The sequence below is a fragment of the Ornithorhynchus anatinus genome, chromosome 4 (assembly GCF_004115215.2).
Source record: "Ornithorhynchus anatinus isolate Pmale09 chromosome 4, mOrnAna1.pri.v4, whole genome shotgun sequence".
Taxonomy (NCBI): domain Eukaryota; kingdom Metazoa; phylum Chordata; class Mammalia; order Monotremata; family Ornithorhynchidae; genus Ornithorhynchus; species Ornithorhynchus anatinus.
In genome coordinates this window covers 60,504,718-60,530,726 of record NC_041731.1, presented here as the reverse complement: position 1 = coordinate 60,530,726, position 26,009 = coordinate 60,504,718, and the positions used below count along the sequence as shown (strand labels likewise).

The 26,009-nt window shown below is 46.6% G+C and overlaps 1 protein-coding gene across 3 annotated transcripts in view; it reads right to left on the bottom strand.

Annotated features, from left to right (window-relative positions):
- Window positions 1-25,715, bottom strand: part of MATN2 (matrilin 2) — a 142,355-nt gene extending 116,640 nt beyond the window's left edge. The window contains exons 1-2 of one of the 3 annotated variants that reach the window (XM_029063440.2): window positions 24,970-25,715; window positions 14,948-15,115 (exon numbers count right to left, since the gene is read on the bottom strand). In XM_029063440.2, coding sequence (XP_028919273.1) covers window positions 14,948-15,086 — 139 coding nt within the window. In that variant the 5' untranslated portion in view covers window positions 15,087-15,115; window positions 24,970-25,715. Of the gene's footprint in view, window positions 1-14,947; window positions 15,116-24,849; window positions 24,920-24,969 lie in introns of those variants that run through there. The other 2 variants (XM_029063442.2, XM_029063441.2) reach the window with 2 other exon arrangements.
- Between the last annotated feature and the right edge of the window lie 294 nt (window positions 25,716-26,009).

Sequence of the window (26,009 nt, the reverse complement as noted above, 5' to 3'; positions counted from 1 at the left end):
TACAGCACCTCTCCTCGCGTGGGCCCCGAGGAAGAGACTTTTGTCTCGGGGTGAATAGAGTGGCCTCTTCTCAGGGTCGTACTTAGAGGGTCTCCAGTCCTCTACCAGTCTCGACTCGGGGCGGGAGAGTCAAGCAGAGGCCTGCCCATTCCATTCCTAGCTTGGGCAGTGGCTAGCGAGAGGAAGGCAATCTGCTACAAGTCAAAACTCCCCTGTGCTGCTCAGCGGCGGCACGGGCGAGAGTCGACGGTAGAGATTCAAGTTAACTGCATGGGAGGAGGCAATAGTAAACTACTTCCATATTTTTACCAAGAATATTCTATGGATCCACCACCAGGACAATTGTAAATGGAGGTGGGGAGTTCTGGGAGAGGTGCATCCATGGTGCCGTTATGGGTCGGAGATGACTCCACGGCATAAAACAAGAATAGAGTGGCCCGAAGGGAGGAGGAGGAGTCAAGAGAAGCCTCGCCATGACCAAGTGGTACTTCCTGGCATGGCTTTCCCATCTCTGCCCCCGCCCCCAGCCTCCTTTTTATTTTTGCCTCTAATTGCACATCTGAGAGCAGATGGGGTAGGGAAGGAAGGGGAGGAGTGAGGAAGGGGGTGGTTGCCCCCAAGTGACACCCAACCCTGTAGCAAGGCAGCATCTTGGTGGGTAAACACACACGCACACAGGTCCACACAGTTCACCTCTGTTCTTCAGAGATTTCTGACTTTCCATTTCACTCAATCCCCAAACATCAGGCCCACTTTTCCCTTCCTCTACACTATCTCCTCCAACCAAATAATAAACAGGATTCCTCCTTGAGGCACTGAGATAGGTGATGTCGTGACTGGCCCTGAAAGAGAGAAAATGGCTGCGGCTGCTTGGATTTTAAAGGAACAATCTCGTACCCTGTTGGGATGAACTCTCAGACGTGTAGGCTCCTTTCCCCACAGTTTAAAAGGAATGTTCCTCTTTAAGAGGCAGATATGCCATCACGGGCTGATTTACGGTTTTGAGAATTATCTTTATTATCTTTATAATGCCAAGGTCAAGAGGGAATGCAATTCGGGGTGGGGAGGGAAGCCTGCTGAGATTCTCCCCTCCCCACACCCATCACGCACAAGGTCTCTGGGCTGAAGCCCCTCTTGCTCCTGCATTAATCCAACTCTGCCTCTGACTCACTGCAATAAATCAGACAAACTGCAGCTGGGTGGACCATCCAAACATCCCGGAGATTGGAGTTCAAAATGAACGGGAAATGAGTTTATTCCAGCCAGGGTGTGAAACCTAAATCTAAGAACTCTGCAAAAGAACACTTAGCTCAAAGACAGGTTCCAGTAAAGCCATCTGGAGGACTGATTTATAGGTCAAGATTACAGACGCTCAAATGCGCCTGTTTGGCCAAATGAAGGTTAAATTGGGTGGGTTGCTAGAACGTTCTTGCAAAGACCTAGTGGGTGTGAACATCAAAGAGGGAGAAGAATCGTTATATCTAAACCAGGTGCTAGGGGAGAGATGATGGATGGGATGGGTGGAAGTGAGAGAAACAAAATGAAACTGAGAAAAGAAAAACTTGCACTACTCTGCTGAAAGTGTCACTCTGAAAACATTACCGATCAAACCCCCGGGCCCTCTGTCACGGGAAGTTATCGGAACACTCTCCCTTGACCTCTTTCAAACCCGGCAGGCTTAAGAATCAGCCATCAAATGGAAGGGCAAATCCTGACCAAGCCAGAGTAGGGCCACGGGCTTTGGAGGAGATTTTCCATCTCTGGCCTTGCAACCGCGCTTTCTGAAGACCAAGAAAATTTCAGCTTTATTGAAAATTTCACCTTTATTCTTGCCCCCAATTAGAAGGCCACTGCTATTTTGGTGCCCTCTCACCTCTGAAAGCAGGGAGGAGAATGGGAGCTGATGTTGGCTTCCTTAGGAGGGAACAGACTACTTCCCCGACTTCCTTGCCTGACTGAGCAGTGCTTGGGCCAACACGCTCTTCGGGCGTTACCTAACACTGATGCAGGAAGAAAATTTCTGCAGGGTCTTTCCTGGGATTACTGACTTTGGGGAGTTAGTAAGGGCCCAAGGTTAAAGGAAGATCCACCAGGATATTCATTTTTAGTCATAATTTGTAACCATCTAACAAATAAATAAAACACACACACACACATATTATTCTGTATTTCCCTTCCTTCACTTCCCAACTCTGAGTTCCCTTCAAGCAGCCGGGCTTGGCAGTCAGAGGTCATGGGTTCGAATCCCAGCTCTGCCACCTGTCAGCTGTGTGACTGTGGGCAAGTCACTTCACTTCTCTGGGCCTCAGTTACCTCATTTGTAAAATGGCGATCAACTGTGAGCCTCACGTGGGACAACCTGATTACCCTGTATCTACCCCAGCGCTTAGAACAGTGCTCGGCACATACTAAGCACTTAATAAATACCAACATTATTATTATTATTACCCTCTTCCTAGCTTAGTCTCGTCTCCCTTTTCCTCTTGAGTAGCCTCCCTCCTGCATTCCTCCTAGCCTTCTCCTTTTCCCCTCAGAGACTGAATTGAGACTTTCAAAGACATCCTAATCAATTAATCAATCAATGCTATTTATTGAACACTTACTGGGTGCAGAGCACTGTACTAAGCACTTGGCAAAGTACAGTATAATAGAGTTGGTAAATGTGATCCCTACATTCAATCATATTGAATGGGTGTTTACTATGTGCAGAGCACTGTACTAAGCACTTGGGAGAGGTCAATACAATGGACTTGGTAGACATATTTATTGAACACTTACTGTGTGCCGAGCACTGTACTAAGTGCTTGGGAGAGTATACTATAACAGTACAACAGAGTTGGCAATCACGTTCCCTGTCCATAATGAGCTTACAGTCTAAAGAGACAAGCATTAAAATAAATAATAAATTACAGGTATGCACATAACTGCTCTGGAGCTGAGGGTGGAGTGAATATCAAGTCCTTAGAGGATACAAATCCAAGACAGAGAAGGGAGAGGGAAAGGGCTTAATTGTGGAAGGTTGTTTGGAGGAGATGTGATTTTAGAAGACTGTGAGGGAGGGAAGAGTGATAGTCTGTCAGTTAACAATAATAGTAATAATAATAATAATAACAATGACGATATTTGTTAAGCACTTACTATGCATCAAGCACTGTTTTAAGTACTGTGGGAGATAGAAGTTAATCAGGTTGGGCACAGTCCGTGTCCCACATGGAGCTCACAGCACAAATCCCTATTTTACAGCTGAGGTAACTGAGGCACAGAAAAGTGAAGTGACTTGCCCAAGGTCACACAGCCGATAAGTGGGGGAGCTTGGATTAAAACACAGGTCCTTCTGACACCCAGGCCCAGGCTCTATCCACTAGGCTGCTTCTCTATGGCATTTGAAGGGGGAGGGAGTTCCAGGACAGGGAGAGGACTTGGGCAAGAGGTTGGTAGCGAGACTGATGAGATCGAGTAGAGTAAGTTGATATCAGAGAAGCAGCGTGGCTCAGTGGAAAGAGCCCGGGCTTGGGAGTACATGGGTTCCAATCCCAGCTCTGCCACTTGTCAGCTGTGTGACTGTGGGCAAGTCATTTAACTTCTCTGTGCCTCAGTTCCCTCATCTGTAAAATGGGGATCAACTGTGAGTCTCACGTGGGACAACCTGATTACCTGTATCTAACCCAGCGCTTAGAACAGTGCTCTGCACATAGTAAGCGCTTAACAAATATCAACATTATTATTTGGAGTGAAGTGAGAGGGCTGGGTTGTAGTAGGAAATCACTGAGGTAAGATTAAAGGGGGGCAAGCTGATTGAGTGTTTCCAAGCTGATGGTAAGGAGTTTCTGTTGGAAGTGGAGATGGTTGGGCAACCCCTAGAGGTTCTTGAGGAGTGGGGAGATGTGGACTGAGTTTTTTTTGGAAAAATGATCCAGGCAGCAGAGTGAAATACGGAGTGGAGAGGGAAGAGATAGGAGGCAGTGAGGTCAATGAGGAGGCTGATGCAGTAGTCAAGATGGGAAATGATAAATCCTTAAGTCAGTGTGATAGCAGTTTGGCTGGAGAGGAAAGGCTGGATTCTAGAGATGCTGTGAAGTTTGAACCGACAGGATTTTATGACTGAATGAAAGAGATGAGCCAAAGATAATGCCAAGGTTACGGGCTTGTGAGACAGGGAGGATGGAGGTGCTGTCTGTAGTGACGGGGAAGACAGCTGGGAAGATAGAAATTGAGCGGGAAGATGAGGAGTTCTATTTTGGCTATGTTAAGTTTGAGGTGTCGGTGAAACATCCAAGTAGAGATGTCCCGAAGGTGGGAGGAAATGTGAGACTGCAGAGAAGGAGAGAGAGGTCAGGGCTGGAGAGGAAGATTTGGTCATCATCTGTTTAGAGATGGTAGTTGAAGCTATGGGAGCAAATGAGTTCTCCAAGAAAGTGGATGTAGATGGAGACTAGAAGGGGACCCAGAACTGAGCCTTGAGAGAATTCCCAGGAAAGCAGAAGAGGAGCCTGAGAAAGAGACTGAGAATGAGCATTCAGAGAACTAGGAGGAGAAGCAGGAAAGGGCCGCGTCAGTGAAGAGAGCGCCGTGGTCCGCAGCGGTGAAAACAGCTATGGGGTTGGGGATAAGGATGGAGTAGAGGCCGTTGGATTTGTCAAGAAGGAGATCATTAGTGAACTTGGAGAGGGCGGTTTCTGAGGAATGAAGGAGGCAGAAGCCAGATTAGAGGGGGTCAAGCGGAGAACTGGAAAATAGGAAGAACTCACTCAAGGAGTTTAGAGAGGAATGGTAGGGGGAGATGAGGCAATAACTGGAGGGAGCACCAGAGATTGTGCATAGGAGCTGAGGAAGTGTACCATGGAGGTGATCCCAGGCTGTGGGTTAATGGTTCAAGATTGGCAGGGGATAGAGGATCGAATGAGTGGAGCTCAGTGCAGATGGTGTTGAGGATGTAGATTTTTGGGTTAAGAGAAGATAGTTCAGTCATAGAGACCAAATGGGACATGATGACTTTAGAAAATTGGAGGAGGTCAAAAGATTGGCCGTCTCTGTGGGAGAACAGGATTTTTGAGAATTGGGTGTGAGGGAGAGAAGGCGGCAGGTGAGGAGGTTATGTTGGATAGAGGAATTTCTGAGTTAGTGAGGGTACACTGACTAGAGCTGATGAAGTACAGTGCTCTGCACCCAGTAAGCACTTAATAAATATGAATGAACGAGATCAAGCTTGTGTGTTCAAGTTGGTGAGAAAGTGGGATGGGGTGGAACAGGAGGAAAGTGGAGTTGAGGTGTGAGGGGGACTGAGCAGCGGAGGATCATAGGGAACATCACATGAACACCAAAGTCTCCAGAGACCAATGTAGGAATGGAGAAAGAGAGAAGTAATGTGAGAAAGAGATCCAAATGGTTCAGAAAGTTGGAGGTAGGACCTGAGAGATGGTAGGTGACTGTGACTAGTACCTGGAGTCGTTGGTTAAAGGCGGATGATTTGGGCTTCAACGAATCTATCATTTTTCAGTGCTTACTATGTGCAGAGCACTGTACTAAAGGCTTGGGAGTATACATCAGAACTAACAGACACGTCCCCTGTCCGAAATGAGTTTATGGGAAAGGTAGGAATGGTGCAAAAGCGGTGCTGGGAGTGAGAACTCCTCTCCTTACTCGGTGAGTCTTTGGGAGTGGGAGATGAGGCCTCCATTAAAGAGAAGGGGAGACCGTGTCACTTGGTGAGAGCCAAGTTTCAGGGATGGTAAGGAGGAGCAGTGACTGGGTCAGGAACAGGTCAAGGATGAAGGGAAGCTAGTACTGCGGGATTGGGGTGAGTACCCAAGCGCTTAAGGGGTACAAGTCAAGTCCACAATCGGCTCAGAAGAGAGGGCAGATGGAGAAATAAAGAGCTAAAGAAGACCCCCTTGGGAGAAGGCAGGTGTAAGTGGTTTCTGGCTTCCTGTCAGGGCTGAAATCCCAGCCCGGATCTACAGAGTTGGGGATTTGGCTAGGAGAGTCCTCCTCCCAATCACCATTTGGTCAAGTTTCATGCTTTGGTTTTCACAGAATCCAAGCCAGGATACTAGACCTGCCAGCAGCAGTCAAGTTTCATGCTTTGGTTTCTACAGAATCCATGCCAGGACATAAGGCCAGCCAGGACCATTTGCCAAGGGGACAACGGATACCTACACCTATTTTCTGCTGTGCTCCTCTTGCCTCTATGGGTATTTTAGCTTTTGTGAGTGGCTGTGAGACCTTTCAGGGATCAAATAATATTATTTTTTGAGTGTGGCACTCAGTTCTCTAGACCATGAGCTCATTGTAGGCAGGGGATGTGTCTGTGGTTATATTGCACTCTCCCAAGCGCTCAGTTAAGTGCTTTGCACAGAGTGAGCGCTCAATTAACACGATTGAATGAATGAGCACTGTACTTAGTCCTTGGGAGAGTACAATAACAGCGCAACGGAGTTAGTAGACACAGTCCCTGCACTCAATGAGCTTACCGTCTAGAGAAGGGAAGGAGAGCTGACAGAACCTGCAGGAGCTCCTGGAAGACAGTCGAAGGCAGCCAGATTTTTCTATCTCAGGCCAGATGGTTGACTTTCCACGGGAAATGCAACCCTTTCAAAAGAAAGCATTTTACTGTATCAACATCCAGACTCCGTGACTCCATCCCCAAAAGGGCCCCCTCCAACCAGACTCCTGCTTACTAAAAAAAAACTCAACAGACTAGTCCCAGCTGGATTCATGAATCACTTCTCTTATTCGTTCAAGGGAAAATTGGTACACTTTATAGAACCAGAACAACTCATTAAGGAGCAGAACAGCTAGAATTTAGCAGAGAAGCAACTGGAGCCGCTGCCCTAGATCAAAGGAAAAGAGCAGCCAGTCGGGCTGTGCCTGGGAGATAATAATAATAATAATAATTATGGTATTTGTGAAGCGCTTACTATGTGCTTAGCACTGGGTTCTAAGCACTGTGGTAGATACAGGGTAATCAGATTGTTCCATGTGGGGCTCACATTTTTTAATCCCCATTTTTATAGATGAGGAACCTGAGGCACAGAGAAGTTAAGTGACTTGCCCAAGGTCACGCAGCAGACAAGTGGCAAAACCGGGATTAGAACCCATGACCTCTGAGTCCCAAATCTGTGCTCTCGCCACTAGGCTATGTAGTAAATACCACTGATTGATTGATGATATATCTAGCCAGGCCTAGGTTTAGTTTGAGGAAGGTAAGGAGAGCAGGAGTAAAGGAGAAAAGGAGAGAGGGAAAGAGTGAAAGAAAGAGAGGAAACACAAATGTATAAGAGGAGGGTGTTGAAGAAGCTATTGGGTGGGAAAGTTCTGAACTTTTATGTTTATCTGATCTCAAACACTGTGTCAGATCTCCAAGCATTAATCATAGGAGAAGAATCAACTAGAAATGTTGATTTTACACACGAATGACACCATAAGAGTGAAAACATATGCTTTCATAGGAACATAAGGACTGATTCAGCCTGATCACCATCAGCGTCATTGGGAATCCAATGTGATCCTCAATATGGAGTTACTGTGGGGGTCTAGAATTCAGAGATGGGAATTCAGAGAAGTAGCATGGCCAAGTGGAAAGAGCAGAGGCTTGGGAATCAGTGGATCTGGGTTCTAATCCCGACCTTGCCCTTTGTCTTCTGGGTGACCTTAGAGAAGTCAATTTCTCTGTCCCTCAGTTCCTTCACCTGCAAAACATGGATTCAATATCTGTTGTCCCTCCTACTTAGACTATGAGCCCCAAGTGGAACCTGATTATCCTGTATCTACACCAGGGCTCAGTACGGTGCTTGGCACATAGTAAGCGACGAATACTACTATTATTATTATAACAATCAGAGATATATGTCATCCTTGAAATGCAAAAGTACCTGAAAATACTCATTAAAGTGTTTTCAAGCCTCTCCTGAATTTTATAAAAGTAAAACTGAAGTCTGAACTTTAAAGACTTGGTGGGCTCGGGTTACTTTGTATTTGTGAGTGACCACTCGTATTTTTCACCCAGTCTCTAGGATGGTGATGTGACTTGATTAACTGAATCATCTTCACAGGTTAATTTCATCTCTACCAAGAAGACCAATCAATCATATTTATTAAGCACTTATCGTGCACAGAGCACTATACTGAACGCTGGAGAGACTATAACAGACACATTCCCTGCCCACAACGCGTTTACAGTCTAGATGGGGAGGCAGACATTAACATAAATAAATTATGGATATGTAGAGAAGCAACGTGGCTCAGTGGAAAGAGCCCAGGCTTGGGAGTCATAGGTCATGGGTTCGAATCCTGGATCTGCCACATGTCAGCTGTGTGACCTCGGGCAAGTCACTTAACTTCTCTGTGCCTCAGTTACCTCATCTGTAAAATGGGGATTAACTGTGAGCCCCATGTGGGACAACCCGATTACCCTGTACCTACCCCAGTGCTTAGAACAGTGCTCTGCACATAGTAAGCACTTAACAAATACCAACATTATTATTACTTAAGTGTTGTGGGGCTGGGAAGGGGGATGAATAAAGGAAATAAGTCAGGGAGATGCAGAAGGGAGTGGAATAAAAGGAAAGGAGGGCTTAGTTAGGGAAGGTGTCTTGGAGTAGATGGGCCTTCAATAAGGCTTTGAAGGAGAGAGTAATTGTCTGTTGGATATGAAGAGGGAAGCCATTTCAGACCAGAGGCAGAATGTGAGTGAGAGGCTGGCATTGGGATACACAAAATTAAGGCACAGTGAGTAGGTTGGCACCAGAGGAGTGAAGTGTGCAGGCTGGGCTGGAGTAGGAGAGCGTCAAGGCGAGGAAGGAGGGGACAAGGTAATTGAATGCTTTCAAGTCGCGGGTAAGGAATTTCTGTTCGATGTGGAGGTGGATGGGCAACCACTGGAGGTTCTTGAGGAGTGGGGAAACATGGACTGAATGTTTTTGGAGAAAAATGATCTGGGCAGCAGGATGAAGGAAGGACTGGAGTGGGGACAATTGGGAGGCAGGGAGTTCAGCAAGGAGGCTGATCCAGTAATCAAGGTGGGATAAAATAAATGCTTGGATTAACATGGTAGTAGTTTGGAATGGGAGGAAAGGGTGGATTTTAGTTGGGTTGTGAAGGTTGAACCGACAGGATTTAGTGATAGATTAAGTGTGTGGGTTGAATGAGAGAGAGAGGAGTCAAGGGTAATGACTAGGTTATAGGCTTCTGAGACAGGAAGGATGGTGGTGCTGTCTACAGTGATGGGAAAGTTAGAGAAATGACTGGGTTTGGGTGGGAAGATAAAGAGTTCTGTTTTTGACATATTAAGTTTGAGGTAACAGCAGAACATCCAAGTAGAGATGTCTTGAGTTCAGAGGAAATGTGAGTCTGCAGAGTCGGAGAGAGATCGAGGCTGGAGATGTAGATTTGGGAATCATGACCACAATCTTTTTTGAATCTTACCACCAGAAGAACTTTATCCTTAGTCTTCAAATGCATGAAGTTATTCATTTTCATCCCACTGGTCCTTCTATTCCAACTGAGGAACAAAGCTTGATTTATACAGCTAATTGATAGCCACGTACTATCGTGCATCCACGGAGAGTGAAAGTCAGGTTTTTATCAGTCAATCACATTTATCGAGCACTTACTGTGTGGAGAGGACTATATTAAGCACTTGGGAAAGTACAGTACTACAGAGAATACTACTAATTCCCTGCCCACAAGGAGCTTACAGTCTAGAAGGGGGACCTTTTCATCTTTCCATCTCAATGCTATTCGAACAGCAGCGCACACCAAATTGTAACGGCACCCCTTTAATAAAAGAAGGCACAAAGGGCTTCAACTCCCCAAATGCAGTAGTATCTTGGGAACTGGGCAGCAGAAACTGGTTGGATGGAGGGAAAATAAGGAAGCTGGACAATAGTCACAGATAGCAGTCAGAATTCCTGGAAGGAACTGGGGTTGACTGGGGGAGGGAACCAAGGGAGAGAAGGGAGATACAAGTGACAAGCAGAGGGAAAAAAACTAACAGAAAGCATCTGGGCTGCTATAAATGTGAATGTTAAGCTAGGGTAAGAAAATGTGAAGGGAGAAGAAAGGGTAGGGAAAAAGCAAACGGAGAAATTCAAGTAATAATCCTGGCTATTGAAGCGTTGTCCATCTGGATTATCCTGAGTTCCATTCGGGGAGCTTGGGTGGAGATATTTGAAGAGCTATGTTCCCTGAGGGGATAAAATATTCTCTTTTCTAAGACACTGGATGGTTAGGGTTTATGCAGGGTGGATCTACACCACTGACAAAAAATGCAGCAGATAGCACAAACTTCCCTACCACAGGGTTGGTAGCATCTGGATACCAGATCAGATGTCCCAGCAACTCCTAACCAGGGACAAGACTATATGTCTCACATTTAAAACCTGAAGGGTATTCTGACAATGAGTTCAAAACTCTAAAATATCAACTTTCCCTTACCGGTCAAAATGGTGAGGGAGGGAAAGGAACTATACTTTTTTTCTATGGTATTTGTTAAGCCCTTACTATGTGCCAGGCACTCAACTAGTCTTGTTGTCAACTAGACAACAACTAGACAACTCAACTTGTCGGCTGTGTGACTGTGGGCAAGTCACTTAACTTCTCTGTGCCTCAGTTCCCTCATCTGTAAAATGGGGATGAAGACTGTGAGCCCCACGTGGGACAACCTGATTCCCCTATGTCTACCCCAGCGCTTAGAACAGTGCTCGGCACATAGTAAGCGCTTAACAAATACCAACATTATTATTATTATTAACTAAGCACTGGGGTAGATACAAGCTAATCAGGTTGAATACAGTCCGGGTCCCACATGGGGCTCACAGTCTTAATTCCCATTTTACAGAGGAGGGAACTGAGGCGCAGAGAAGTTAAGTGACTTGCCCAAGGTCACACAGCAAATGAGCGGCCAAGCCAGGATTAGAACCAGGTCCTTCTAACTCCCAGGCCTGTGGTCTATTCACTAGGCTAATATTCCATAAGCCATTCCAACTTTTCAAACCACAGACTATTTAGAACACTTTTACTTGCTTGGAGGAAAAATACTACAGCCTTACCATTCAGAGTCAACTCTTGGTTATCTGCTTTAATCAATCATATTTATCGAAAGCTTATTACGTGCAAAGCACTGTAATAAGCGCTTGGGAGAGAACAATAACAGAGTTGATAGACACATTCCTAGCCCACAAAGAGCTTACAGTCTAGAGGGGAGACAGACATTGATATAAATGACAGATGTGTAAATGCTGTAGGGCTGAGGGTGGGGAGAATAAAGGGTGCAGAGCCAAGTCCCAGGACAATGCAGAAGGGAATGGGACTGAATATAGCATGGACCTGGGAGGCAGAGGGACCTGGGTTCTAGTCTTGAGTCTGCCACTTGAGTGCTGTGTGACCTTGGGCAAGGCACTTTACTTCTCTGGGCCTCGATTACCTCATCTGTGAAATGGGGATTAAGACTGTGAGGCCCATGTGGGACAAGGACTGTGTCCAAACTGATTACCCTGTATCTACCCTAGCGCTTAGGTCAGTTACTAGCACATAGTAAGCACTTAAATACCATAAACCAATACAAAAAGAGGAAAGGAGGGCTTAGTCGGAGACGTCTCTTGGAGGAGTGCGCCTTCAATAAGGCTTTGAAGGCGGAAAGAGCGATCGTCTTTAGTGAAGAAGAAATTCAGGAAAGTGGCTCGGAACCACATGGGCCGCAAGGAGAAGCCTGAAGGAATCACTAGAATTGCCTTCAAATCCTGGAAGTGGAAAAAAGTCAGAGAGAAGATGGCTCTGAAAATGTTTGCTCCCTAAGAGAGTGGATAATCCATTACCATTTATTCTAGAGTTAATGACATCTGGATATGAGGTTTAAGACCAAGAAACAAGGGAAGGCATATTCATCACTGATATAAGTAACTACTTTTCAGTCATATCCGTGATTCTCTTACTAACCTACAAGAGGTTAGCACATGAATATCTGCATCTACAGCTTGATCATATATACTATTCATCACCACTTTAATAGTCAACAGCTGGAAATTATCACCAGCACTTTGACCCTACTCCAGATGCTTTATAAATGAAAAATGAGCCAGTGAGAAACAGGGAAGAAAAAAATCAAACAGACCGGCCCACAACATTGCCGATTTATTGTTTATAGTGTTATGACAATTCTACTCTGTTTTTTAACCTTAATCAAAAGCAAACACAAAACCCTCTTTCAGACCTACGTAGCTAAATAAACCCTGAGTAATTTCAATGTGGGTGAGGAATGCTAAAGCAGATCAACTCCTTGGAAACAAAAAAGTGAGATTTGACCCACGGAATTGTGGAAAAATGCATAAATGAAGAAAGGCAAACAATCACAGATGTAAAACCCTGTGTTCTGAAATTTGGGAAGCCTGTGCCATTTGCCTGCTGTGTGACCTTGGACGAGTCACTCATCTTCTCTATGCCTCAGTTTCCTCAATTGTAAAATGGGGAGTCAATTCCTGTTCTCCCTCCTTCTTAGACTGTGAACGCTGTGTAAGATAGGGACTGTATCCGAGCTGACTAATCTGTACTTTTCCCAGCACTTAGAATAGTGCTCGACACTAGTACATATTACTGAATACCATGATTATTATGTGCACACATATCCTAGCCAACTTTTAGTTTCTTGGTCAGTGTGTGTATGAAGGTAAATAATATACGTTCAACCCACCTACCAGAACATACCAAATTTTGCTTGCACAAACAGCAACGTAGTGATTAGAGATGATGACGATGATGAAGTCCGTAATCTTGGCGGTACCCTTGACTCCTCTCTCTCATTCAACCCACAAATTCAATCCATCTCCAAATCCTATCGGTTCCCCTTCCCGACATCGCTAAAATCTCCACCCACCTTCCCAACATCGCTAAACTCTCCACCCACCTTCTCGACATCGCTAAAATCTCCACCCTTTCCTCTCCATCCATACTTGAACCACGTTAGCACAATCACTCAGCTTATTCCTCCTGAATTATTGCATCAGCCCCCTTGCTGACCTCCCAACCTCCTGCCTCTCCCCACTCCAGTCCACATTTCACTCTGCTCTTGGATCATTTTTCTACAAAAAACGTTCTGGACTTGTCACCCCACTCCTCAAAAAACTCCAGTGGTTGCCCATCTATCTCCTATCAAACAAAACCGCCTCTCCATTGGCTTTAAAGCACTCCATCTTCATTTCCCCTCCTACCTCACCTCGCTTTTCTCCTTCTACAACCCAGCCCTCACACTTCGCTCTTCAGTGCTAACCTTCTCACTGTGCCTCCATCTCAACCGCCTCACCGCTGACCCCTCGCCCACGTCCTGCCTCTGATCTGGAACGCCCTCCCTCCTCTAATCTGACAACCACTCTACCCCGCTTCAAAGCCTTACGGAATTTCCATCTCCTCCATGAGGCCTTCCCAGACTAAACCCTGCTTTTTCTCATCTCCCACTTCCTTCTGTGTCATCATGACTAGCTCCCTTTGCTCTTCCCCCGCTCCCAGCCCCAAAACACTTATGTACCTATGTCATTTTATTTACTCATATTGATGTCTGTCTCTCCCACTCTAGACTCTGAGCTTGTTGTGGGCAGGAAATGTCACTGTTTATTATTATACTGTACTTTTCCGGTGCTTAGTACAGTGCTCTGCACACAGTAAGTGCTCAATAATTATGAATGAATGATATTATTATTAATAACAACACCAGAGATATTTCTTAAGTGACTATTATATACCAAACACTGCAGTAACCACAGATAGACTCATAATAATCAGGTTGGACACAATCTCTGTCCCACATGGGGTTCACATCCTGAGCCCAAAGCACGAACATTCAACTGCTGCAAATGAGTTCTAAATACAGTCTTCCCTGCCTAAATTCTCATCTCACCCCATTCATGCTCCCTTTTGCTCCACCTATGCAATTGGGTCCTTATCCCTTAAACAATTACTCCCATTCTCACACCACAACGTTTATGTACAGATCCTTATACTATGCTGTTTCCCCTTGCCTGTAGCTTATTTAAATGTCTGCTTCCTCAACTAGACTGTAAGGTCCTTGAGAGCAGGGATCATGTCTTTCTGTTTATTATACTTTCTCAAACTCTCAGTACAGTGCCCGGCACACAGCAAGTGCTCAGTGTCACCGTTTGACTGGGAAGGAGCATGGGCTAGTGGAAAGACCATGGGCCTGGGAGTCAGAAGAACTGGGTTCTAATCCCATCTCTGCCACTTACCCGCTTAAGTAACTTGGGCAAGTTACTTAACATCTCTGTGCCTCAGTTTCCCCATCTTTAAAATGGAGATCCAACATCTATGCGCCTTTACTACTTAGACTGTGAGTTCCATGTGGGACCTGATTATCTTGTATCTACCCCAGTGCTTAGTACAGTGCTTGACACATAGTAAGTGCCTAACAAATGCCACTATTATTATTACTACATGTAACCTGTAAATCTCTCTGCTTTACAGTCTCCCACTAACCCTTTCCCCTTTACCAAAAGTCCAGTCCATTTTTCACTAGTGATACAGAACTGACAGTCAAAGCTGAACCTTCTGACCTAGAAAGCTAATTGCCCAACCATGTGTTAAAAAAAAATAAAAATAGAAAATTGAACTGAGAAGGGCAGCATGCCTTTCAGGAGGCTGTACTGAGCATATGGAACAGTGATCTAGATTTCACCTTCAGGAAAGAAGGGTGATAGTATGGGAACATGTCTGTGTGACTTTAGGCAAGTCACTTGATTTCTCTGTGCCTCGGTTACCTCATCTGTAAAATGGGGATGAAGACTGTGAGCCCCACATGGGGCAACCTGATCACCTTTGAGATCACAATTTGAGAGAGAAAAGTCACAAGTCACAATTTGAGAGAGAAAAGGTGTACATAAATGCATTAGGTTATAAGAGGACTTTCTACTGTTTTCTGGCAAAGTGCAGCCTACCACTAACTTACCGAGTAAAGCCATCTGGGGGTGGATCGCCAGGCTTCTTCTTCTTGAAAATGGCCACCGGAAATGGTTTTCTCTGCCAACAGTCGACTGGAGAAGAATTCCAAAGAACAGAAGAAAGCAGCCCACCATCAATTTCCCCATTTTCACTGAATCAGATGGGCAATCTCAGCCTGTGACAAAGAAAGGGAATCAGTCAATCAATCGATGATCACAATAATAATAATACTGTAATTATGGTACTAGTTAAGCACTATGTGCCAAGCAATGTTCTAAGCACTGGGGAAGATACAAGCTAATCAGGTTGGACACAGTCCCTGTCCCACATGGGGCTCACACTCCTAATCCCCATTTTACAGAGGAGGGAACTGAGGCCCAGAGAAGTGAAGTGACATAGCCAAGGTCACACGGCAGACCTGTGGCAGAGCCGGTATTAGAACCCAGGGCCTTCCGACTCCCAGATCCATGCTCGAGCCACCAAACCACCCTGCTTCTAACGGCAGGTGGCCCGGCACTGACTGCTCTGGTGTCGTGCCCGCCTCTCCCCGCCACCCTCCGCCGGCTCTTGGTCACTCGCTTATTGAGCACTTACTGTGTGTAGAGCACTGTAGTAAGTGCTTGGGAAGGTACGATACATTACAGTTAGTAAACACAATCCCTGTCCACAAGAAGCTTATCTTCTATTTTGGAATGCTGTAAAACTTTTATAGATATTGTGATCTATATCTGTGTGACTGCCATTTTTCTCTCACTTTCCCTTTCATATTTTCAAAATTTACTTAAAATAAGTTTTATATATAAAGCCTGAGGAAGCAGAAGAGATTGAGTTCTAGATCTCTCTGATCTTGGAATACAAAGAGGTGGCCTTCATAGTTGGAATTTTTAATCACATGCCTCTTTACTCTCAAAGGCTAACTATGATATACTAAATGAAGAATTACATTCTGAAATTTCTTTTCAATTAAGAAAGTCAGTCACTCAGTCCGTCAACATTATTGAATGCCAACTAGACACTGTGGGAGTTGCAGAGGAAGTAAAGGACAATGGTTCTTTCCTCTCCAAGAGTTTATAATCTAACGAGGGAGACAGGATGAACATGGATATATAGCTAGAAACACAAAGAGAAACAAATGTAGGCCCAATTAATTCTAGAAGTGTGGAAAGATATACACGGTTAACTGCAGCAATGTGGAAATACACGTTTAGGAGCACTTACGTGAGCAACTATAGGGCAGGGATCATGTCTATGAACTCTATCGTACTCTCCTAAATGCTCTCCAATCATATTTATTGAGCACTTACTGCATATAGAGGATTAAACTAAGCACTTGGAAGAGTGCAATATAACAGACAAGCAGCATGGCCTAGAGGAAAGACCATGGGCCTTGGAGTCAGAGGACCTGGATTCTAATTCTGCCTCTGCCACTTGCCTGCTGTGTGACCTTGGGCAAGTCACTTCACTTCTCTATGCCTGAGTTCCCTCATCCGCAAAATGGAGTTTAAGACCGCAACCTCCACGTGGGACATGGACTGTGTCCAAACTGGTTGTCTACCCCAGTGCTTAATATATTGCTTAACGCACAGCAGGCACTTAAATAGTAGACATGGGGGAGCCAGGGTTAGAACCCAGGTCTTTGGACTCCCAGGCCCGTGATCTTTTCACGAGGTCATGCTGCTTCTCTTTTCACCAGTTTCTTCAGCCAGCATGCTTCTGGCTACTTGCAAAAAGATTAGGGACATTTTTCTATATATTTTGGCAGATTAGTATTGCCTAAACTTCTCATATTTTCACGATTCACCTGGGTTCTGATCCTTGCTCCTCCACTTGTCTTCTGTGTGACCTTGGGCAAGTCACTTCACTGGGCCTCAGTTCCCTCATTTGTAAATTGGGGATGAAGACTGAGCCCTATGTGAGCCCCATTTAACTATTATTCTAGTATAATAAATCTGTCAGAGAAAGGTCCAGGATTAGCAAGAGTTGGAAAGAATTCCTTTCATTTATTCAACTGTTTCTGTCAACTGCTAAAGTGTACCCCTGGAATGAGATGCTGGGTACCCTCAATCATTATTGAAGAATTAAAAATCTACTTTCCGGTGTTCCCAATAGCAAACTTCTCCCTGGAAACAACAATCTAAGAATGCAGTTACTGTTTTTAAGCAACTAAAATAATGATGTGTTAATATTTTCTTTCTTCTGAGTAAAGAGTTGAATTTATCTTTCCCAGACTCACCACATTACGAGGTAGGTAAGCGGCAGGGTAGCATAACGTTTATTTCATAGAATGGGCAATAAGCCCCATATGTAAAATTAAAACTTTTATTCCATGAGAAATGAAGAAAAACAAGGAGTTGAAATCGGTCAGTACAAGTCAAAGTGCTGAGTCCATTTTTCTTTTGCCAGTTCTCCAGGAATTGTGAGTTAAAACATTTCACTGTAAGAAGGCTTTTTATTGTTTAATGGCATTTGTTTACCACTTACTAAGTGTCAAGCACTAGTGTTTACGACTTACTAAGGGTCAAGATAATCAGGTTAGACACAATCCATGTTCCACATGGGGCTCTCAGTTTTAATCCCCATTTTACAGGTGAAGTAACAGGCACAGAGAAACTGAGCACCTTGCCCAAGGTCACACAGCAGATGAGTGGCAGAACCAGGATTAGCACCCAGGTCCTTCTGACTCGAGCTCTATCCATTGATCAATTCAATACTGAGGGCATCATCACAATCCCCCTGCTGATGGGTTCCACAAATCATCTCTACAGTAAATTGTTGCTGCTTATGATCAGGTGTATTGATTGAGCATTTACCAGGCGCAGAGCACTGTACTAAGAGCTTGGGAGAGTACAGTGGAATGGAGTTACTAAACACATTCCCTGCCCACCGCAAGCTTACGGTCTAGAGGGGGAGACAGACACTAATATACATAAGTTATGGATGTATATATAAGTGCTACGGGGCGGAGGGAGGGGTGAATTCAGAATGCCGATCCAAATATAAGGGCAACACGCAAGGGAGCGGGAGAAGAGGAAATTAGGGCTTAGTCAGGAAGGGATCTTGGAGGAGAGCTGAAGAGACTGTGGAGCTATCATTCCAGAAATGACTAGATTTTAGTAGCAACAGGATATGCTGAATTTACTATGGGGAGGATTGGGCCAGGGAAAATTGGCCTGACAACAACTCTTTGGAGACCGTTTCCCCTCAGCGCTGGGAATGCCACAATCTCCCTTTGCCCAGCCCTGCTAATAATCAGGGTAGCAGTATCTCTTATTGTCATTTTGAATGGTTTTCCTCTGAATCTAACAGCTACCAACCGGTCACTGTCAGAATTTTATCCGATAGCCGTCATGGCAATTTTCTTCGCCATGATTCCGGCGACGCCATTTCTTCTTTTTTCAGCTTGAGCAGAGAAGTATATGATGTGCTCATTCAATTGGAAACACCCAACACCAGTCCATTTCAGTTGGCTTATTCGTAGGGTATCGATCTTCAATAGGGTATCGATACTGGACTATTTCCAGCTTTCCCTGGTTCATACTCTGAGACATCGTCTGTTCGTCCCCGGTAGCTCGTTGAGTGCTTTCCTACCTGAGGGGCTCATCATCAGAGAAGCAGCCTGGCTTAGTAGAAAGAGCCCGGGCTTCGGAGTCTGAGGTCGTGGGTTCTAATCCCAGCTTCGCCGCTTGTCAGCCTTGTGACTTTGGGTAAGTCACTTAACTTCTCTGTGCCTCAGTTACCTCTTCTGAAAAATGGGGATTAAGACTGAGCCCCACGTGGGACAGCCTGATAACCTTGTACCTACCCCAGAGCTTAGAACAGCGCTTGACACATAGTAAGCACTTAATAAATATCACCATCGTTATCTTCTAGCACTAGTAGTTGTTCTGGTATTTGTACCACAGAGTTTTCTTGGTAAAAATACAGAAACAGTTTGCCATCGCCTCCTTCCGCACAGTGAAAACTTGAGTTTCTGCCGTTGTCTTTGATGAACATTTTGATCATTTGATCATCTACCTTTGACTCTTTCCCAGGCCACTGCTGCCCAGGACAGGTGAATCCACTTTGACGCTTCAGCTTAGACCTTTCCATTATGGGTAACCCTAGCGAGAGTATCTCTCAATGGCATAGCTCTAAACTTCACTGGTATACACAAACTCTCCAGGCACGGTAAGGCGTCGATTCATAGGAGAATAAAGTTAGATCACCTTTACACCGTCTTGCTGAAAATCAGGCAACTGGCTTTGATAGGCTTCCCCTGTTGAGGTGTTTCAGGCAGCTGGAGAGCAATCGATTAAAGTCCTTGCCAAGCTATGTTCATTCATTCAGTAGTATTTATCGAGCGCTTACTATGTGCAGAGCACTGTACTAGGCGCTTGGAATGTACAATTTGGCAACAGATAGAGACGATCCCTGCCCATTGACGGGCTTACAGTCTAATCGGGGGAGACAGACAAAAACAATAGCAATAAATAGAATTAAGGGGATATACATCTCATTAACAAAATAAATAGGGTAATAAAAATATATACAAATGAGCGGACGAGCAAAGTGCTGAGGGGAAGGAAGAGGGCGAGGAGCAGAGGGAAAGGGGGGGGGAAAAGGGGGCTTAGCTGAGGGGAGGTGAAAGGGGGGCAGAGATGGAGCAGAGGGAAAAGGGAAGCTCAGTCTGGGAGGGTCTCTTGGAGGAGGTGAGCTCTCAGTAGGGCTTTGCAGAGGAGAAGTGAGTTAGTTTGGCGGAGGTGAGGAGGGAGGGCGTTCCAGGACGGCGGGAGGACATGGGACAGGTGGCCAACCACTCAGTGGCTGATTGGAAGAGATCAGTTTATGTTCCAATACGGAAGAAAGGAGATCCAACTAAATGGGACAATTATCATACAGTTTCCTTGATCTCACACGCCAGGTGGTATTGCTAAAAGTTATACGGCATCGAATGGAGACCTATTTGGAACATGCATTGCCCGACATTCAAGCAGGATTCCGGAAAGGACGAGGGACACGAGATATTCTTGCTGATGTCCGTTGGATAATTGAAAGGGCAAGAGAATATCAAAAAGAAGTCAGCATGTGCTTTTGATTGCAGTAAGGTCTTTATGTAGATCGTGAGAAGCTCTGGAGCACATTCAGGAAAATGGCGTGCAGTACCATATAATTGCATTAATATGGAATCTGTATGCCGAACAGGAGGCTACATTAAGAACAGAATATGGAGAAACAGATTTGTGTAAGACAAGGATGCATCTTATCGCCTTATCTGCTCATCCTTTATACCGAATACATAATGAGAGGAGCCGGGCTGGATGAAGACAAAAGGGGAGTAAAGATTGGAGGAAGAAATATCCATCATTATGCTGATGATACTCCCTTACTAGCGGAAAGTGAAGAAGATTTGAAGGGCTTATTATTAAAAGTTAAGGAACAGAGAGAGAACGTGGGACTGCATTTGAATGACAAGAAAACAAAGATCATGACAACTGGAAGTTGTAACACATTTGTAGTGGACGGAGAGAAGATTGAAATAGTTGACTATTTTTCTCTCCTGGGATTGATAATCAATAGTAAAGGAACTACTAGTCAAGAAATACACCAAAGGTTAACATTAGGAAGACTTGCTGTGAAAAGCCTGGAAGAAGGTCAGAAAACATACTGACATAAGTGCTATAAAAATACAAATCATCAATTCTATGGTGTTTCCAGTGACAACGTATGGATCTGAAAGCTGGACAGAGAAAAAACAGGATAGAAAGAACATTGATTCTTTTGAAATGTGATGCTGGAAAAGACTTTTGCTAATAATAATAATAATAATGTTGGTATTTGTTAAGCGCTTACTATGTGCCGAGCACTGTTCTAAGCGCTGGGGTAGACACAGGGGAATCAGGTTGTCCCACGTGGGGCTCACAGTCTTCATCCCCATTTTACAGATGAGGTAACTGAGGCCCAGAGAAGTGAAGTGACTTGCCCACAGTCACACAGCTGACAAGTGGCAGACCTGGGATTCGAACTCATGACCTCTGACTCCAAAGCCCAGGCTCTTTCCACTGAGCCACGTGCACTGCCTGAAAAACAAGCAAATGGATTCTGGAGCAAGTTAAACCAAAGTGGTCCTTGGAAGGCCAAATGACTCGACTTGGATTAGTACATTTTAGATGCATAATCAGGAGGGCTAATTCTCCCGAGAAGACACTAATGCTAGGAAAAGTCCAGGGAAAACGCGGAAGAGGCAGACAGGCAGCTAGATGGATAGAGACCATAACAACGATAACGGAAGAACTGTTAGAAAGGTTGCGGATTATGGCAGAGGACAGGACCTTCTGGAGAAAGTATATCCATCGAGTCGCTATGAATTGGAAATGACTCTACGGCACTTAATAATGTCAAGAAATATGCTGAAGATTAACGTTAGGAAGACTCGCTATGAAGAGCAAGTCAGTTTAAGCACTAAATACGATGGAATGAATGAATCCCTTCCCAACTCCTGGAGAAACTGCCAGATCGAGTCTTCTTCAGTCCCCCACCTCACCTTCACCCCCGGGGTTTCCGTGACTGTGATGTCCTCCCAAGTGCAGCGAAGAAAAGCCCCCGACCCAGGACCCTTTGCTTCTAACCCACCAAATCCTCTCTCGCTTTTATCAATCTAATCAATCAGTGGCAATTATTATTTGCAGATCACTGTACTAAGTGGTCAGGGAGAGTACAATATGACAGAATTAGCAGACACGTTCCCTGCCGGGATTGCAGTTTTCAGCACGGGTCTGGGAGTCGGAAGGTCACGGGTTCTTATCCTACCTCTGCCACTTGTCTGCTATGTGACCTTAGGCAAATCATTTTGCTTCTCCGGGCCTCAGTTCCCTCATCTGTAAAATGGGGATTGAGACCGTGAGCCCCTCGTGGGACAGGATCTGGGTCCAACCCGATTAGCTTGTATCCACCCCGGTGCTTAGAACAGTGCCTGGTACATAGTAAGTGCTTAAGTACAATCATCATTATTACTATCATTTTTAGTGTGGGAGTTGGATCCCGGCTCTGCCACTTGTCTGCTGTGTAACCTTGGGCAAGCCACTTAACTTCTCTGTGCCTCAGTTAACTCATCTGTAAAATGGGGATTAAGACTGTGAGCCCCATGTGGGACAAACTGATTACCTTGTCCTCCCCAGTGCTTAGAACAGTGCTTGGCACATAATAAAGGCTTAACAAATGCCATTATTATTATTATTACCTCATCTGTAAAATGGGGATTAAAACTGTGAGTCCCATATGGGACAACCTGATTACTTTATATCTACCCCAGCGCTGAGAACAATGCTTGGCACATAGTAAGCGCTTTCTGCCAATCACTTTTCCCCCCTTCAAACTCCTACTGAAGGCACACCTCCTCCAAGACGCCTTCCCAGAATAAGCCCCCTTTTTTTGTCAGCTCCCCTCCCTTCTGCATCACCTTGACTCTCTCCCTTTGCTCTCTCCCCCACACCGCCACTTACGTATCTATGTATAGATCTATAATTCCATCTATTTATATGTGTATATATTTAACATAAAGTTTTAACACACTTGAGGTGGACGGAGAGATTGAAATAGTTGACTGTTTTTCTCTCATGGGATTGATAATCAATAGTAAAGGAACTAGTAGTCAAGAAATATGCCAAAGGTTAACATTAAAAAGACTTTCTATGAAGAGCCTGGAAAAAGGTCAGGAAACATGCTGATATAAGTGCTGTAAAAATACAAATCGTCAATTCTATGGTGTTTCCAGTGACAAGGTATGGATCTGAAAGCTGGACAGTGAAAACGGGATAGAAAGAAAATAGATTCTTAATTAATTGATTGATTAATATATCTATAGTCCATCTATTTATATTTTAATTGTTTTGATGTCCGCCTCCCCCCGCCCGCAGATCGTGAACCCGTTATGGGCAGGGTTTGTCTCTCTTTATTGCTATACTGTACTTTCCAAGCACTTAGTAGCAGTGTGGCTCAGTAGAAAGAGCTCGGGCTTCGGAGTCAGAGGTCATGGGTTCGACTCCCTGCTCTGCCACTTGTCAGCTGTGTGACTGCGGGCAAGTCACTTCACTTCTCTGTGCCTGTTACCTCATCCCCTCGGCACCGTACTCGTCCGCTCAACTGTATATATCTTCATTACCCTATTAATTTTGTTAATGAGATGTACATCATCCTGATTCGATTTATTTGCTATTGTTTTAATGAGATGTTCTTCCCCTCGATTCTATTTATTGCCATCGTTCTTGTCTGTCCGTCTCCCCCGATTAGACCGTGAGCCCGTCAAAGGGCGGGGACCGTCTCTATCTGTTACCGATTTGTACATTCCAAGCGCTTAGTACAGTGCTCTGCACACAGTAAGCGCTCAATAAATACTATTGAATGAATGAATAAAATGGGGATTAACTGTGAGCCTCACGTGGGACAACCTGATTACCCCCGGTATCTACCCCAGCGTTTAGAACAGTGCTCTGCACCTAGTAAGCGCTTAACAAAAACCAACATTACCATTAGTACAATGCTCTGCACCCAGTAGGAGCTCAATAAATACGCTCGAACGAATGGCTGATGGAACAAATATCAGCCGCTTAGACCGTGAGCCCGTCTTTGGGTGGGGATGGTCTCTGAGCCGAATTGTCCATTCCAAGCGCTTAGTACGGTGCTCTGCACATAGTAAGCGCTCAATAAATACTATTGAATGATTTATTATTATTTTTATTAACTAGGGCAGTGTTTCTCAGGGCCCAGAGGCGGCAGGGAGCAGCTGGGCCTTGGGGTCCCCGTCCAGGCCCCGGGTGCCCATGTGTCCCCGGTCTCGAGGCGGCCGGCAGGGGGCGCCTCCCTGGTCCAAACCCGCGTTCTATTAATTCAGCCTTTCATTCAATGGTATTTATTGAGCGCTCACTGTGTGCAGAGCACTGTGCTAAGCGCTTGGAAAGTATAATTCAGCAATAGAGACGATCCCTACCCAGCAACGGGCTCACCGTCTAGAAGGGGGGAGAACAAGTAGGCAGGCATCGATAGCATCAATGTAAATAAAGGGAATTATAGATATAGGCACGTCATTTAAAAAAGAAAGAGAATTCTGGAGCTATAGAAGTGTGCACCGTGCTGTGGGGAGGGGAAGGGGGAAGAGCAGAGGGTGAGAGAGGAACAAGGCCGGAGGGGAGGAGGGCGGGGGAGAGGGCGGGGGTCCGGCCGGGATCAACTCTGGGGGCTACTTCTTCTACACCGAAGGGCAGACCCTGGACCACAGTGTCTCTTTCCTCCCCTCCACCCCCCAGCCGTCCTCCTCCTCTGGACCTCCCTGTCCCCCCAGATCCTCCCTGTCCCCCCTCCAGCCTCCTTGTCCACCCCCCAGATCTCCCTGTCCCCCCTCCAGCCTCCCTGTGTCCCCCCCAGATCTCCCTGTCCCCCCTCCAGCCTCCCTCCCTGTGTCCCCCCACATCTCCCTGTCCCCCCCAGACCTCCCTGTCCCCCCCCCGACCTCCCTGTCCCCCCCACGACCTCCCTGTCCCCCCCGACCTCCCTGTCCCCCCCCCGACCTCCCTGTCCCCCCCCCGACCTCCCTGTCCCCCCCCACATCTCCCTGTCCCCCCAGACCTCCCTGTCCCCCCCACATCTCCCTGTCCCCCCAGACCTCCCTGCCCCCCCCAGACCTCCCTGTCCCCCCAGACCTCCCTGTCCCCCCACATCTTCCTCTCCCCCCCATCTCCCTGTCCCCCCCCATCTCCCTGTCCCCCCCCCCCCCCATCTCCCTGTCCCCCCCACATCTCCCTGTCCCCCTTTGGCCTCCTTGAGCCCGTTGCGGGCGGGAATTCTCTCTCTAGTCCCGAACTGTCCTTTCCCAAGCGCTTAGTCCAGTGCTCTGCACACAGCAAGCGCTCCATAAATACGAATGAATGACCGACTTACTGACTGACCGACTGTCCCCCCCGGACCTCCCTGTCCCCGGCCCGGAGGAGGGTCAGCCAGGGTCCGCTCCTCTCTCCTGCTCGGACGAGGCAGGGCCAGGACGGCCAGAGCACAACTCACCTGCAGCCTCTACCGCTCCTCCTCCTCCTCCTGCAGCCTCTGCTCCGCCTCCTGCAGCCTCTATTTCTCCCGTAGCCTCTGTTCCTGCTGCTGCAGCCTCTGCCCTACAGTTTCTACTGCTCCTGCAGCTTCTGCTCCAGCTGCAGCCTCTACCGCTCCTGCAGCCTCTGCCCCTGCTGCAGCCTGTACCTCTCCTGCTGCAGCCTCTACCTCTCCTGCTGCAGCCTCTGCCCCTGCTGCAGCCTCAGCCCTTGCTGCAGCCTCAGCCCTTGCTGCAGCCTCTACTGCTCCTGCTGCAGCCTCTACCTCTCCTGCTGCAGCCTCTGCCCCTGCTGCAGCCTCTGCCGCTCCTGCAGCCTCAGCCCTTGCTGCAGCCTCTACTGCTCCTGCAGCCTCTGCCCCTGCTGCAGCCTCTGCTCCTGCTGCAGCCTCTACCTTTCCTGCTGCCGCCTCTACTGCTCTTGCAGCCTCAGCCCTTGCTGCAGCCTCTACTGCTCCTGCAGCCTCTGCCCCTGCTGCAGCCTCTACCTTTCCTGCTGCCGCCTCTACTGCTCCTGCAGCCTCTGCCCCTCCTGCTGCAGCCTCTGATCCTCCTGCAGCCTCCGCTGTCTGTGCAGAGGGAGAGCGGAGCCCCCCGGGCCGCCCTGTCCCGGCTTCCCGGAGAGCAGCGAACAGCCCCTGTGGCCCTGTCTGGACGCCCCAAATCCCATCCCGCAATAGCGCGGAGCCTCCCTGTCCTGGCGCCGGCGGCCCAGCGCTAAGCGGGAGGGGACGGGGCGGGCTGGGCCTCGGCGAGGGGCGGGGCAGCGCCTACACTCGGCACAGACTCCTCATCCTCATCATCCTGCTATTCCTGCACTCATCCCATCGTATTTACTGAGCGCTTACTGTGTGCAGAGCCCTGGCCTAAGCGCCTGTTTAAGCTCTTGCTATAACGTTGGCATTTATGAAGCGCTTACTAGGTGCCAAGCACTGTTCTAAGCGCCGGGGGGGATACAAGGTGATCGGGTTGTCCCACGTGGGGCTCCCAGTCTTCATCC